At 44.6% G+C, this 12,904-nt stretch overlaps 5 protein-coding genes across 5 annotated transcripts; 4 read left to right on the top strand and 1 right to left on the bottom strand.

Annotated features, from left to right (window-relative positions):
* Positions 1 to 111: 111 nt before the first annotated feature.
* M431DRAFT_78486 (hypothetical protein) lies at positions 112 to 1,814 on the top strand (the record flags this gene model as incomplete). The annotated part of the gene is made up of 10 exons (XM_024922704.1): positions 112 to 222; positions 285 to 310; positions 372 to 415; positions 478 to 651; positions 702 to 731; positions 792 to 887; positions 945 to 959; positions 1,023 to 1,401; positions 1,468 to 1,540; positions 1,611 to 1,814. The coding sequence occupies 10 exons, from the start codon at positions 112 to 114 to the stop codon at positions 1,812 to 1,814; spliced, it is 1,152 nt and encodes a 383-aa protein (XP_024777048.1).
* An 899-nt stretch (positions 1,815 to 2,713) lies between these two features.
* Positions 2,714 to 4,845, top strand: M431DRAFT_504943 (hypothetical protein). The gene is made up of 4 exons (XM_024918545.1): positions 2,714 to 3,225; positions 3,285 to 4,335; positions 4,397 to 4,578; positions 4,635 to 4,845. The coding sequence occupies exons 1-4, from the start codon at positions 2,935 to 2,937 to the stop codon at positions 4,779 to 4,781; spliced, it is 1,671 nt and encodes a 556-aa protein (XP_024777047.1). The 5' UTR covers positions 2,714 to 2,934; the 3' UTR covers positions 4,782 to 4,845.
* A 399-nt stretch (positions 4,846 to 5,244) lies between these two features.
* On the bottom strand, positions 5,245 to 6,343 carry M431DRAFT_491598 (hypothetical protein; the record flags this gene model as incomplete). Its single annotated transcript, XM_024916918.1, has 6 exons — positions 5,245 to 5,397; positions 5,462 to 5,637; positions 5,701 to 5,811; positions 5,879 to 5,979; positions 6,041 to 6,130; positions 6,201 to 6,343. The coding sequence occupies 6 exons, from the start codon at positions 6,341 to 6,343 to the stop codon at positions 5,245 to 5,247; spliced, it is 774 nt and encodes a 257-aa protein (XP_024777046.1).
* Positions 6,344 to 7,346: 1,003 nt separating this feature from the next.
* Positions 7,347 to 8,609, top strand: M431DRAFT_2500 (hypothetical protein; the record flags this gene model as incomplete). Its single annotated transcript, XM_024913780.1, has 7 exons — positions 7,347 to 7,446; positions 7,518 to 7,614; positions 7,674 to 7,811; positions 7,888 to 8,046; positions 8,115 to 8,217; positions 8,269 to 8,444; positions 8,498 to 8,609. 7 exons carry the CDS (start codon positions 7,347 to 7,349, stop codon positions 8,607 to 8,609), a joined length of 885 nt encoding a protein of 294 aa, XP_024777045.1.
* A 1,254-nt stretch (positions 8,610 to 9,863) lies between these two features.
* Positions 9,864 to 12,413, top strand: M431DRAFT_44438 (hypothetical protein; the record flags this gene model as incomplete). Its single annotated transcript, XM_024915225.1, has 3 exons — positions 9,864 to 10,851; positions 10,915 to 11,779; positions 11,849 to 12,413. Coding segments are annotated over 3 exons (2,418 nt in total), but the record flags the coding sequence as incomplete, so codon positions are not given.
* Positions 12,414 to 12,904: the final 491 nt, after the last annotated feature.

Raw genomic sequence — 12,904 nt, 5'->3', positions numbered from 1 at the left:
AGTGCGTGTAATAACCAACAGCCGACATACAATACTTGGTTTCCGTGGATTCACAGTTTCAGATTATAACCCAATCACTAGCTAAGATTAGGTACAACGGCATCAATCACCATGTCTACAATGAAAGCATTAAACTATGTCGGACCCTACACGGTCAAGGTGGAAGAGATTGAGAAGCCCAAACTAGAACACCCCGATGATATTATTGTCAAGGTTACCACTGTTAGTGATCGATTTACACCACATAAACAACCTTGCATCATCAATGTGCTGACAACTTCCAGGCAGCGATTTGTGGCTCGGATCTCCAGTAGGTACATGGAGGGAGTCTTACAATGCCCAAAGAACGAGACAAGCTCACATTTTTATAGCATGTACGAAGGTCGGACGTCTGCTGAGCCAGGAATTACATTTGGTAAGAAGACATTATATGGCGGCGTGGATCGGGAAACAATAATGGAAGCTAAACGGAAAAAGGTCACGAAAACATGGGAATCGTCGAAGAGCTAGGCGAAGGCGTCACATTGCTCAAGAAAGGAGATCGTGTTGTTATGCCATTCAATGTCGCTGATGGCCGTTGCCGCAACTGCGAGGAGGGAAAGACGGCATTTTGTACTGGAGTCAACCCCGGATTTGCCGGTGGCGCATATGGTAAGATGTTGAAGATTGAATTATGGTTTCTTCTACTAAACTTGCCGTAGGCTATGTCGCCATGGGCCCTTATCGTGGAGGTATGAGTCTCTGAAATGCTTTATGGGCATAGCGATGAAAGTTCTGACAATATTATACAGGCCAGGCGCAGTACATTCGCATCCCCTATGCAGACTTTAATGCTCTCAAATTGCCTCCCGGAAAAGAGCACGAAGCCGACTTTATACTTCTTGCAGGTAACTAAGAAACTCAGCATTCCTTTGACGGCCATTGATGCTAACATGTTGGCACAGACATATTTCCCACCGGTACGTCAATGGATTGCAATATTCTCATTCAGCAGGCCCCTTTATCTAATGCTTAGCTTTTAGGTTGGCACGGCGTCGAAATATCCGGATTCCAGCCAGGCGAAAGCATCGCGGTATTCGGTGCCGGTCCTGTCGGGTTGATGGCTGCTTATTCGGCTACTTTGCGTGGAGCCTCCAATGTTTACGTTGTAGATCGGGTCCCTGAACGCCTAGCGGTCGCCAAGAGCATCAATTGTATTCCCATCGACTTTACCGCGGGAGATGCAGTTGATCAGATTATTGCCCACAATGGTGGGATGGTGGACCGATCAGTAGACGCTGTTGGATACCAAGCTGTCGACCCCAATGGATCCTCAGAACGACCAAACATCATTATCGAGAATATGATTCGAGTCACACGAGCATGTGGAGGGCTCGGAATTCCAGGGCTTTATGTCCCCAGGTATGAGATCCATTCTTGCAATTGTACTCAATGCGCCAACTGATTATTGGTATTCCCTGCCGATAGCGACCCTGGCGCGCCTGATTCAAACTCGGCAAAGGGCATCATCAGCCTCAGCTTTGGAAAGTTGTTTGAGAAGGTAAGGAAGAGTCTTTCATGAATGCATAGTACGCACTCCTCACACACAATATCCTAACTGCCTGCTTCAGGGCCTGTCGCTTAGCACTGGTCAGTGCAATGTGAAGAAATACAATCGGTACCTACGAGACATGATTATCGCCGGCAAAGCAAAGCCTAGCTTTGTCATCTCGCACGAGATCAGCCTCGGCGATGCAGAGGTCGCATACGAGAAATTTGATAAGAGGGAAGGGGGATACACCAAAGTGATTATTCACCCAAATGGAGGTTTTTGATGGCTCGTTATAAAGCAAATCGTGCGCCTTTTGAAGATAGCTTTTGAAGAAAAGTGGCAGCCCTATATCAAGTAAATCTGATACACAGACTATTATTTTACGTCTCTGTGCTGCAGAGCGGGGAGTTCACTATTAGCTACCAATAAAACTACATCGAAGTCTACTATAAGCAAACCTTTCTCTCCATCATACAGTTTAGTCAATTGATCGTCGTATCTATTGTATATTTTTAACTACATAGAGTGCCTGCAATTTATCTTTGTGCTTCGGTGATGTCGATTGGGATTTGGGGAATGGCTCTTTTGTACTACTAAAACATGACCAGTCTTAGGAAGAAATACCTAACGTTCATTAGCGACAATAAGATGCCAGCAAACAGACCACAACCTATGCTAGGAAGGCTTGAGCCTGAGACGACACCTATCAAGGCAGCCAATCTTTCCGATATTGATATTACATAAATCGCATTTGCTCGATCTGAATAAATCAGGTTAGCAAGCTAAACAACTAGGACTTTGAACTTTGTACTACCGTAAATAATGCATAACCGACTACCGGACCGGGGAGACCGTCTCAACGACGTCTTAGTGCTACGAGCTATTGGAAGCGGGGGCGGAGAAGCCGTGAGGGGGCTTGAGAAAAGCGGCGGCGGACCTCCGCTCTCCGTCGCCACTTGTAATTGATGATTTCTTTTCGTCTCCAGCTACTATCATAGGTAATATGAGAACGCGCCTAGCGAGAACCTTGCTCTTGTCGCGTTTGGTCGAAGATGCTTAACCTCGGTTAAGAGACATGAGAATCGCGACAGTGACGTATGTGAAGCCATCAACATGTTCTTTTTTATAGGCCTTTCGCCCTGCATTCCGTGTAGTACACAGCTACCTGTATCAGAAGTTTTCCGCGTATGGAGTAAGCCGTGTTACGCTTAGAACGTTTAGCTCTTGTCAACCTTCTTATTGAACATTTCTCTGGTATCCAGATAAAGCCCACGTCTATCGCCTATTGGGCTATCCACATCGAATAATTTGAGTATTATCCATCTTGTTTAATACAAAGCCACCTGATCGATATAACAGCAGCCTTTTCTTGAAAGGTGCAGCAAAGTTTAGCGAGAACGAATATGAGCTCTTCCAGTTTATTCTTCCGGAGTAGAGCCTCAGCCCGCTTCTTACATCGGAATTTATTCTACAATCGCACAATATCAAGGGCTATTCATCAGACAAATAGTGCACTACCCGGTAAGAGCGAGAAGGTGGAATTTTCATCAAGCTCACCTCATGGCTCTTCAAAGTTTGTCAAAGTAGCAGCGGGCTTTGCGATCGTCGGAGCTGGTGTGGGCGCATATGGCGTCTTCACTAAATCTAATACCCCGGAGAAGCCCATATACGGATCTAATGAAGATTTCAAAAAGGTACAAAGTCGTTTCGCTTTCATTTCTTCGTCTTACAGCTACTAAATCCCTTCTATTAGGCACTAAGGGAGATTCAAGAAAAGCTCGGTGATGATCAGATCAGCACGGATGAAAGTGATTTGCAACAGCATGGCTATTCAGAGTGGTCCTCTGTCAACGCCGAACGTCTTCCAGTGGCGATCGCATATCCAAGATCTACTGAAGATGTCTCTGAGATTGCCAAGATTTGCCACAAGTATAGACTTCCTATGAATCCATATTCAGGAGGATCAAGTCTTGAAGCAAATTTTGCGGCTCCCTATGGCGGAGTGACAATTGACTTCTTGGCTATGGATCAAGTCATTGCCTTGCACGAAGAGGACATGGATGTTGTTGTTCAGCCGTCTATTCAATGGCAGGAACTCAACCAGAAACTTGAGCATACCAATCTTTTCTTCCCAGTTGATCCTGGCCCTTCGGCCAAAATTGGAGGCATGGTGGGAACAAATTGCAGCGGGACAAATGCGATGCATTATGGTACTATGAAAGATTGGGTCATCAACTTGACGGTCGTCCTTGCAGATGGCCGCATAATCAAGACACGACGCCGTCCACGAAAGACATCTGCAGGCTATAATCTAACAGGATTATTCGTTGGATCCGAGGGCACATTGGGTTTGGTGACTGAGATTACATTGAAACTGTCCCCTATACCCGAAAATACACGAGTTGGAGTTGTCACATTCAGTGACATAGGAAAGGCTGCCACCGCGGCGTCGAAGATGATTCGACGAGGCATTCCAGTGCAGTGCATGGAGCTTATGGATGACGTGCAAATGAGCGTCGTAAATCGTGCAGGGGGAACTTCGAGGGTTTGGAAAGAATTGCCGACGCTCTTCTTTAAATTCTCAGGCACAAAGGGACAGGTTGCGGACAGCATCAACCAGACAAAAGAGACAATTCAGCCGTTTGCAGATACCTTTGAGTTTGCAAAAGATGATAATGAGGCTCATACGCTCTGGTCAGCTCGCAAGGAAGCCCTGTGGAGCATGATTGCCCTGGGCGATGAAGGATCGAGTGTATGGACCACAGATGTTGCAGTACCCATATCAAGCCTAAGGGAAATAATTGGTGAGTCGAATTTTGTTGCTTTTTCTTCTGGAGCCAAAGTAAACCATACTAATAAGCATAGAAACGTCAAAGAAAGAGATTGATGACTTGGGGGTTTTCGCTGGGGTTATCGGTCATATTGGCGATGGAAACTTCCATGGGTTCATTCTACATAACAGAAACGATGCGGACGAACAAAAACGGGTCGAACAGTGCGTTCATAACATGGTAGAGCGTGCTCTGGAAATGGATGGATCATGCACAGTGAGTTTCCACGCTGTATAATTCTGAGAAGCTACTAACATGATGCGTTAATCTAGGGCGAACATGGAATCGGGATGGGAAAGAAAGATTTCCTGCTTCGAGAACTGGGTTATGATACCGTGGATGTAATGCGGAATCTCAAGCTTGCGCTTGATCCGCATTGGTTATTGAACCCTGGAAAGATTTTCGACTTCAAAAATTAGACATATTCCGCTGTATAAAACATTGTAATAATTAAACACTTCCCCATGGTATTTAAAAATTTACCGGGGTATTAATTAAAAGATTTCGAATATAGTAAAAGTAGTCTGGTCCTGGTACGCGTTCAGTAACTATTTGAATAAGCCGATGTTGATGTGTCCTGAAAGCTTTTCACATACATTTGTACATGAACCATTTAGACAATTTGTCAATAGTAGCTAAGTTTACTAAAAACTTGGTAGATATCAGTTTGCCTATATCAGTCGCTTCACGATCTTGAATTCTTCGACGAAGATAAGCAGTCTCACTCGATTGTTCATGGGCTACAAAAATTCTGCTTGTAATATCTTGTATTTATAAAATGCGTACGGGTTTTGGATACATTGACGTATGCCCGTAAGTTCAGTGACTACGAGACGTCCACAGAAAATAGAGACTCATAATCTTCTTCGTCTCGTTTCAAGGCTATACAGCCTCACCAGATGTCTTTTCCCTAGCCAATCGTCCAGTGAGATCACCAACTGGGACTCTCAGTGGAAAGTTGACGGCATCGAGCATAAGGCCAATTAAGTAATACCATGCTAGGAAACATACGACAAACGTCAGAGCTCCCCCAGCCTGTGTACACATTAGTTGCATGTCTTGTAGTTGAATTGGGATTTGTGCATAATGATAGACATACTTTAAATAGTCTGCCTCCTACCACATCATTTCCATGCGCAATAGACCAGTAAGATACTGCAAGACAGATCAAGGCTAACGTAAGGGTGAAAAAAAGGCAGACAAAGACCACGTTAAGGCGAGTGGCACATATGGTGTATATCGCGACAAGGACAGCCGTGAATATCAAGCCGAATGCTAAAGATGATTGATGAATATAACCATGATTCACTGTCAGAGAAGAGATTTCGGCTCACTCACCATAGCTGGCATAGAATTCGCTGACATCCGTGCCATCTTGGCCGCTCTGAAAAAAGCCTTGTGCATTAAAGCTGGGCGTTTGAGTGGCACCAAAACCCACCCAGAATGCTCCTATCAAGTAGGATCTTTGTAAGTTATGGAGTAAAATTCTGGCATCTAGACGCAGGACCCGACTTACCAAATGATCCAAAGACGACGAAAGGGAAGGTGTTTCCCAGAATGAACTCGAGTACCGATGCGATTAGCTGGAGTAAGCCTCCAAAGAAGTAGGTGAATCCTCTTTTGAGGTGATTAATATTGATTCAATAACCCGTGAGTACGTCGAGGAGTCCCAGCTTACATTGTTGCCACGCCACCACCTCCCGATCCACCCCAGCCCATCAGCGTGCATGCCAAGGGCGTCGCGCCCATCAGAAACCCAACAAGCCCCCTATTACACTGTTAATACATCCTTCAAATACCATGTTTGATATAATATGCGTCGCTATACGGGCACTCACAAAGGCGTCGGGTTACCAAGGCGCTTATACCAATCTGCTTTGGGGAGCTGAGGAGCAAGATATCGTCTTTCAAACACCTCGATTGGAATGGCAACGCTCGTGTTTGTGCGAACGCACTCAATCTGGTCAGAATTGCCACTCATGTTTCCGTCGGTAGGCACCTTTATGCTCTCATATACAGTCATCCTCTGAAGATGTATAAACTTTTGGAGAGGGAGGAGGAAGAGGCACTCGAAGATAGACCGAAGAGTATTGCTATTCTACTACATTACCTTTGTCTGCAGAAGAGCTTTTTATAATTGTATCTCGAGCTATCTCCTTTACTTTCCCCCTTAATTATGGTACTTTCTGTTTAGCTAGATTGAGTCTAAGATTGAGTTTGTGGGGTTTGCGGGGGAATTCGCGGGGACTTCCACTTCCCCAGCTTTTGAACTACGAGGCTATAGCGCTTACTCCGTACTGACAGCATACATCCAATGTAAATAGTCTGGGGATTTTAGCTATTGCCTTTGTATCCATACTCTTGTGGAATTACTTCAGCCCTCAAGGTCTTGTAGGAGGGAAAGAACGTTGATCCATTTGATCGGGTACGCAGGCCCTGGATTAGAAAGGATCGCAAGACGGACTAATACCCCTAGCCTTCGGGTACCAGTTGGATACAAACGCTATTTTCTATGTATATATGACCAATTTGCTAGCCTTCCTTTGTACAGTTCAGTAGCTTCAATCAGCAATTCTCATATTCCTTGTGTTCGATCAGATGTGTCTTCCGGCCATAGCAAATAGCAACTTAGCCACAGACGCCTAGTCTGACATGTAGTCTTACTAGCTCCAGGAGTAAGTATTGTCCAATACCTTGAAATTATGGAGCTCATCAAATAATGTCCTGCGGGGTGACAATGCATCCAGCTGTCAAGCAAGCCCCCGCATTCGAAAGACGAACTATCCCCCACACAATCAATGTCCGCCACACTTCACTCTTAGTCTAGTACTCTCTGTCATTGACTGGTGTTTCACTAAGGGGAATAACTCCATTTCATAAGACTTAAGATAAAATAGCAGTGAATTAATTGAGAATAATTCCGATGTATCTTGCTAAAGCCTCGTCTATTGTAAACAAGTCTCAAGTAGACATCTCTGGCAAAGATGAGAATTCTCTGTCTTCGATCTGTGTGGGGAGTTGACCCGGGCCATCATCTCAGTAACTGGGCCCGCTGGTTCCTCGAGCTCAAACACAAAGGATACGGTATGTCTGACACATTTCCCTGAAGAAGTCTCGAATCTACGACAGTCAGCTAATACTAGGGAAAATGAAAGATGGCATTGAGGTAAAAGTAAATATGCTAGAGCAAGAGAGCGATTATGAGCGCCTAAGACAGATTTGTGACCAACTCAGACTTGAAATCAGCGTGTTGTAAGTAGTTTATCCCCGTTGAAAAAGAAAGAAACTCCGCTAAGATTCCCTGTTACTAGGGCACAAACGAGCCCGGCCCCATCAATTGTCCCCCGCCAGCCTGGCTTAACCGCAGAAAAGCACTTGGCGAGATATCGCGAGATAATCCAACAAGTCAAGCCTCTAAGACCGCTTGTTATTACATTTCAATCGGGGCAGTAAGTGATTGCTTTGTACTTGTTGTATTCGTGTGATACTAGTCATGATACCAATACTTATACATGGCTTTGCTAGAGACGACTGGAATATTGAAGAGTCAATCAAGTTCTATGAGGGGACTATCAAAATTGATAGAGAACTTGGTGTTTCAGGCTTCGTCTGCCATGAGACGCATCGAAGTCGGTCGCTGTTTAGCCCCTGGGTGACACGAGTGATTCTCAAGGCTGTCCCTGAGTATGAGTATTCCGCCATGAAAAGGGTGAGAAGAAAATGGGCTAACCTAGGTATCTGACACATTATAGACTAAGACTAACTGCCGACTTTTCCCACTGGATGGTTGTAGGGGAAAGATTACTGGACGATGGTGAAGGCGACCGCATGACTATGGAAGCAATTGTCCCTCACGTTCGTAAGATCCGACCGGTTCCCATTCATATGATGTTAACAACATCCTAGGTATCCCATATACATACGAGGGTTGGAACAACTCAGGCTACTCAATGTCCAGCACCTACGCATCCAGACTTCGAGCAGGAGAGGCTCTGTTACGAACGGCTGTGGGAAAATATTCTGAAATACCAGTTTGAGAAAAATGGCCCTGATGCACTGATTACATTCGTTCCCGAATATGGGTGAGAAATACCTGGGATGCAGTTCAAAATGTGAAGAGCTGACTTTAACTTAGTCCCTTCCCTTACCATCCTTTCGGAAGTATAAAGGCCTATGGAGATGTGGCGGATGAGGAAGCACAGCGCCTGCAAGACGTATTCAAGGAATTTACAGCTACTCTTATGTAAGACAATAACCCTATTTCTCTAGAGGAGTTATCCAAAGGGAATTTTGAGAATGTATTTCGGAATTTTAAATCTGAGTCGTATTTGGAGAAGCGCGATAATTTCGGTGAACGTCAGAATTCTCAGGCGCCAAAACACACAGGCTTATATTTCCCGAATTTGTTCTTATGATGTAACCACAACAATCACAGGGATGGGGCTCAGTTATTACGATATCCGGAGTTAGGTCCTCAATTCTCCTCAGAAATTGACCTAGAGTACGGCTATCGCCCAAGTCATTGATCTAGCTGTACAATTCGCCACGGATACGGAAGGTTCTTGTGAAGCAATCCCCAGAGGGCATGGGAGAGGAGTAAAACACGCCATTTTCGATCCAGTCACAGCATTGGATTCCCAGAGTTCGGATTATATGACGTTGGGTTGTTGGAACGGATAAGACAGCTGACTTTAGACTATCTCTAGAGCCTCGAATTTCTCCAGAAAAGAGACAAGCTTGTGGATGCCGTATTAGGGGGCTCAAAATTTGAACCTTCCCATGTTTACTTCGTACCAACAAGTGTCGAGAGGATAGGCATATTTAAGATTATTATTAACACCATGACTCTTATATTACCCTATTTTGATTCCTTGGCAGCTCATTTATCATGCATTTCATTGAGAATATAAGCCATTTTGTTAGTTTCTCGACGACGTACGGAGTAGACAACCACGATTCATCTTGCGATGCCATTGATGTGAAAAACAAATTATCTCAGGTTCTCCGCTTTGCTCTTTGAGAACTGGTACGCTCTTATTGGACGCTCGAACCGAAAGTGGTGGGGCTGGGCATAGCTACATGATGCGGCTGCCTCTCTCGCAATCATTGCTACATGTCGTTGCCTTGCGTTGGCTACGAGCGACTGAAGTAACATCAGAGCGAAATAAATGTGCGCTAGTCCTGCATGTAAGATGACGTGGCTAGTGTCTGTACATTTCAATTTCACTTTACATAGAGATCAAGTTCAGGATCCTGTTGATCCTACTGAGTCGTTTTTCTGTTAATCGACAGTAGAGCCCGCTCACAAGCAGAATAGCCAGCTGTACGTGATATATCTACATTCTACATCCACGTCAGTCTACATGTATTTTTCCCCCTCTATCCCTGGATCTGACATTAAGTATTGCCTGCAGGCGAACGTATCACTCTTGCGTCAACGAGATCAGTCCAAGTTATCAGATTAGTTCCCTGCCTCTTTTTCAATTTTGCTCTTCTTCGACATGTCTAATCCCAAAGACTATTATGTCGGGTGGATCTGTGCGATAACAACGGAGTATGTTGCTGCACAGTCTTTCCTTGACGAAGAGCATGAAGGACCAGAATATGTATCAGCTAATGATAATAACGACTATACACTGGGTAAAGTAGGGAAGCACAATGTGGTGATAGTAGTGTTACCCGATGGAGAGTATGGAATATCATCTGCAACAAGCGTTGCTAGAGATATGCTTCACAGTTTTCCTAATATTCGAATTGGTTTAATGGTAGGAATCGGTGGTGGTGCGCCAAGCAAGAAACATGATATCCGCTTAGGCGATATCGTCATTAGTGCCCCCAGGGATGAGAAAGGTGGTGTATTTCAGTATGACTTTGGAAAAACAGTCCAACAACAAAGTTTTCAACACATAGGATTCTTAAACCAGCCACCAATGGTACTAAGGACCGCCGTAAGCGGACTTAGGTCTCAGTACGAGCTAAAAGGACATCAGCTTGATCTTACTATTAGCAAAATCCTAGAGAATAGGAAAAGACTAAAGCGCAAATACAGCCGGCCGCCATCAAGCACCGACCTTCTATATCGGGCCGATATTATTCATCCCATAGGAGATGAAACAAGCTGTACGATACTCTGTGGTGATAGTCTGCCAAACCTGATACTCCGACCTGAGAGAACTGAGGATGATGATATTCCATCTATCCACTATGGGCTAATTGCATCAGCTAATCAGCTAATGAAGGATGCATTAATTCGGGATACACTTATATTAGAAAAAGATATTCTTTGCTTCGAGATGGAGGCGGCGGGGTTGATGAATCACTTTCCTTGTTTAGTGATTCGTGGTATATGCGACTATTCAGATTCTCACAAGAACAAGGCTTGGCAAGGATATGCAGCAATGGCGGCGGCTGCATATGCAAAAGACCTCCTATATCGAATCCCTCCCAACAAAATTGAGGCTGAGAAGAGAATTGGAGAGATTCTATCCGGTTAGTCCTCAAAAAATATAAAGCTATCTTATAGCGATTGCTAATCGTATATACTTATAATAGATGTAAAAGAACAAATTGTCGATATGTCACGGAACATTACCAAGATCGTTCAGAAGCAACTAGATCAAGAACTTCAAGCTATCATAGACTGGATTACTCCAATTGATTATTCTTCTCAGCAAAATGACTTCATTGAGAGCCGTCAGCCAGGAACCGGAGAATGGTTGCTAAATTCGAAAGAATTCCAGAATTGGATTAACCAGAAAAAGCAAACCTTGTTCTGCCCCGGAATTCCAGGGGCTGGAAAGACGATAGCCACCTCTATTGCGGTTAGCTATCTTCATGAGAAATTCCAGGAAAAATGCGACATCGGAATTGCATACCTCTACCTAAACTTCCGCCGCCAGTCAGAGCAGGAACCCATGCATATTCTATCAAGCCTTTTGAGGCAGCTTTCCCGGATGGATTCTACGGTACACGGCAGTGTACAACAGCTATATAAAAAACACAATCCAAAGGAAGGGGAAAGCCGGCCAACTTTGAAAATGTCACCAACCCGGCCTTCACTTGAAGAAATCGTAAATGCATTGAAACAGACTATTGCTAGTTATTCGAGAGCATACATAATCATCGACGCTCTGGATGAATGCACAGATTCCAATCTACACCGCTCTAACTTTATGTCTGAGATATTTGGTCTTCAAACTAGGCTGGGCACAAATTTATTTTTCACGTCTCGGCCCATCCCCCAAATTAAGAAATATTTCGAAAACAGAGAGTATAGGACGCTCGAGATCCGCGCTACCGATAAAGACATGCGGCAATACTTAGATACCAATATGCCACAATTGCCGTCATTCATCTTCAGGGCTACCGGTCTTGAAGAAAAAATAAAGCTGTCCATTATCGAAGCATCTAAGGGGATGTTAGTTCACTCATCAACTGACCAGCCATAGTGTCAAAAGAGAACATTTTGCTAATATATAAGTTATAGGTTTCTTCTCACTAGACTCCATCTCGATTCCCTGCGAGACAAAACAAGCGTCTGGCAAGTTGAAGATACACTAGAAAGGCTTCCTAAGGGATCGGATGCTTATGAACAAGCGTACACCGGAGCTATGGAGAGAATTCAGAGCCAAAAAAGAGGTTTTTGTGACCTTGCCAACCGAGTTCTTTTTTGGATCACCTGTTCTGGACGGCCTCTATCAACCTTGGAGCTGCAGCACGCACTGGCAGTTGTGGATGGTTCCTCTGCCCTAAATCCACACAACCTGACTGAGATTGGACTTATGGTCTCTGTATGCGCCGGGTTAGTAGAGGTTGATGAGCACAGTGATATCATCCGCCTAGTCCATTATACGGTGCAAGAATACTATGAGCGGACCTGTGGCACATGGTTTCCTACTGCTCAGACTGATATTGCGAAAACATGTATCACATACCTGTCGTTCGATATCTTTAAAGCGGGTGCCAACCCGACTGATGAACTCTTTGAGGCAGGATCGCAGTCAAATATTCTATATGACTATGCCGCGTGCAACTGGGGGCACCATGTGCGCATCTCGTCAGATCCGGATGTCAATCTCCTTGCTATGGCTTTTCTAGAGAGTGAAGCTACAACATCTACGTGGAATCAGGTGACGAAAATCTATAGGAGACGCGCTAGTCATCTCGACCAGGAGTTTCAAAACATCTATGGGCTTCACATGGCAGCATATTTTGGCCTTATAGATCCAATGAAGGCACTGCTCAAGAAACACGATCCTGACTCCGAAGTTCAAGGTTGGACTCCATTATATTGGGCTTCGCTGGAAGGCCATGAGGCAGTAGTGGAGCTACTATTGGAGAACGATGCTCATCCGGACGGATGGCACGGAAGAATCAGTCCATTACATCTAGCTATAGAAGGTGACTATACGACAGTGGCTAGGATGCTTTTGGAAAGTGCCGCCAACCCTGACAATTGCAATTTTAATGACCACTTAGAGCATGCTTCAAGGACTGGGAATATTGATATAGCAAAGCTACTGCTTCAATTGCGTGGTCACCA

The sequence above is a fragment of the Trichoderma harzianum genome (assembly GCF_003025095.1).
Source record: "Trichoderma harzianum CBS 226.95 unplaced genomic scaffold M431scaffold_3, whole genome shotgun sequence".
NCBI classification, from domain to species: Eukaryota; Fungi; Ascomycota; class Sordariomycetes; order Hypocreales; family Hypocreaceae; genus Trichoderma; species Trichoderma harzianum.
Note: the sequence above shows the minus strand (reverse complement) of the source record. Positions and strands in the feature narration are given on the sequence as shown.

What these genes read in the sequence shown, in the direction of transcription:
- M431DRAFT_504943 (XM_024918545.1), top strand. Translation starts at nt 2,935, where the DNA reads ATGAGCTCTTCCAGTTTATTCTTCCGGAGTAGAGCCTCAGCCCGCTTC. An exon ending in CTAATGAAGATTTCAAAAAG is followed by an intron (nt 3,226 to 3,284) that starts GTACAAAGTCGT and finishes CCCTTCTATTAG; the next exon opens with GCACTAAGGGAGATTCAAGA. An exon ending in AAATGGATGGATCATGCACA is followed by an intron (nt 4,579 to 4,634) that starts GTGAGTTTCCAC and finishes GCGTTAATCTAG; the next exon opens with GGCGAACATGGAATCGGGAT.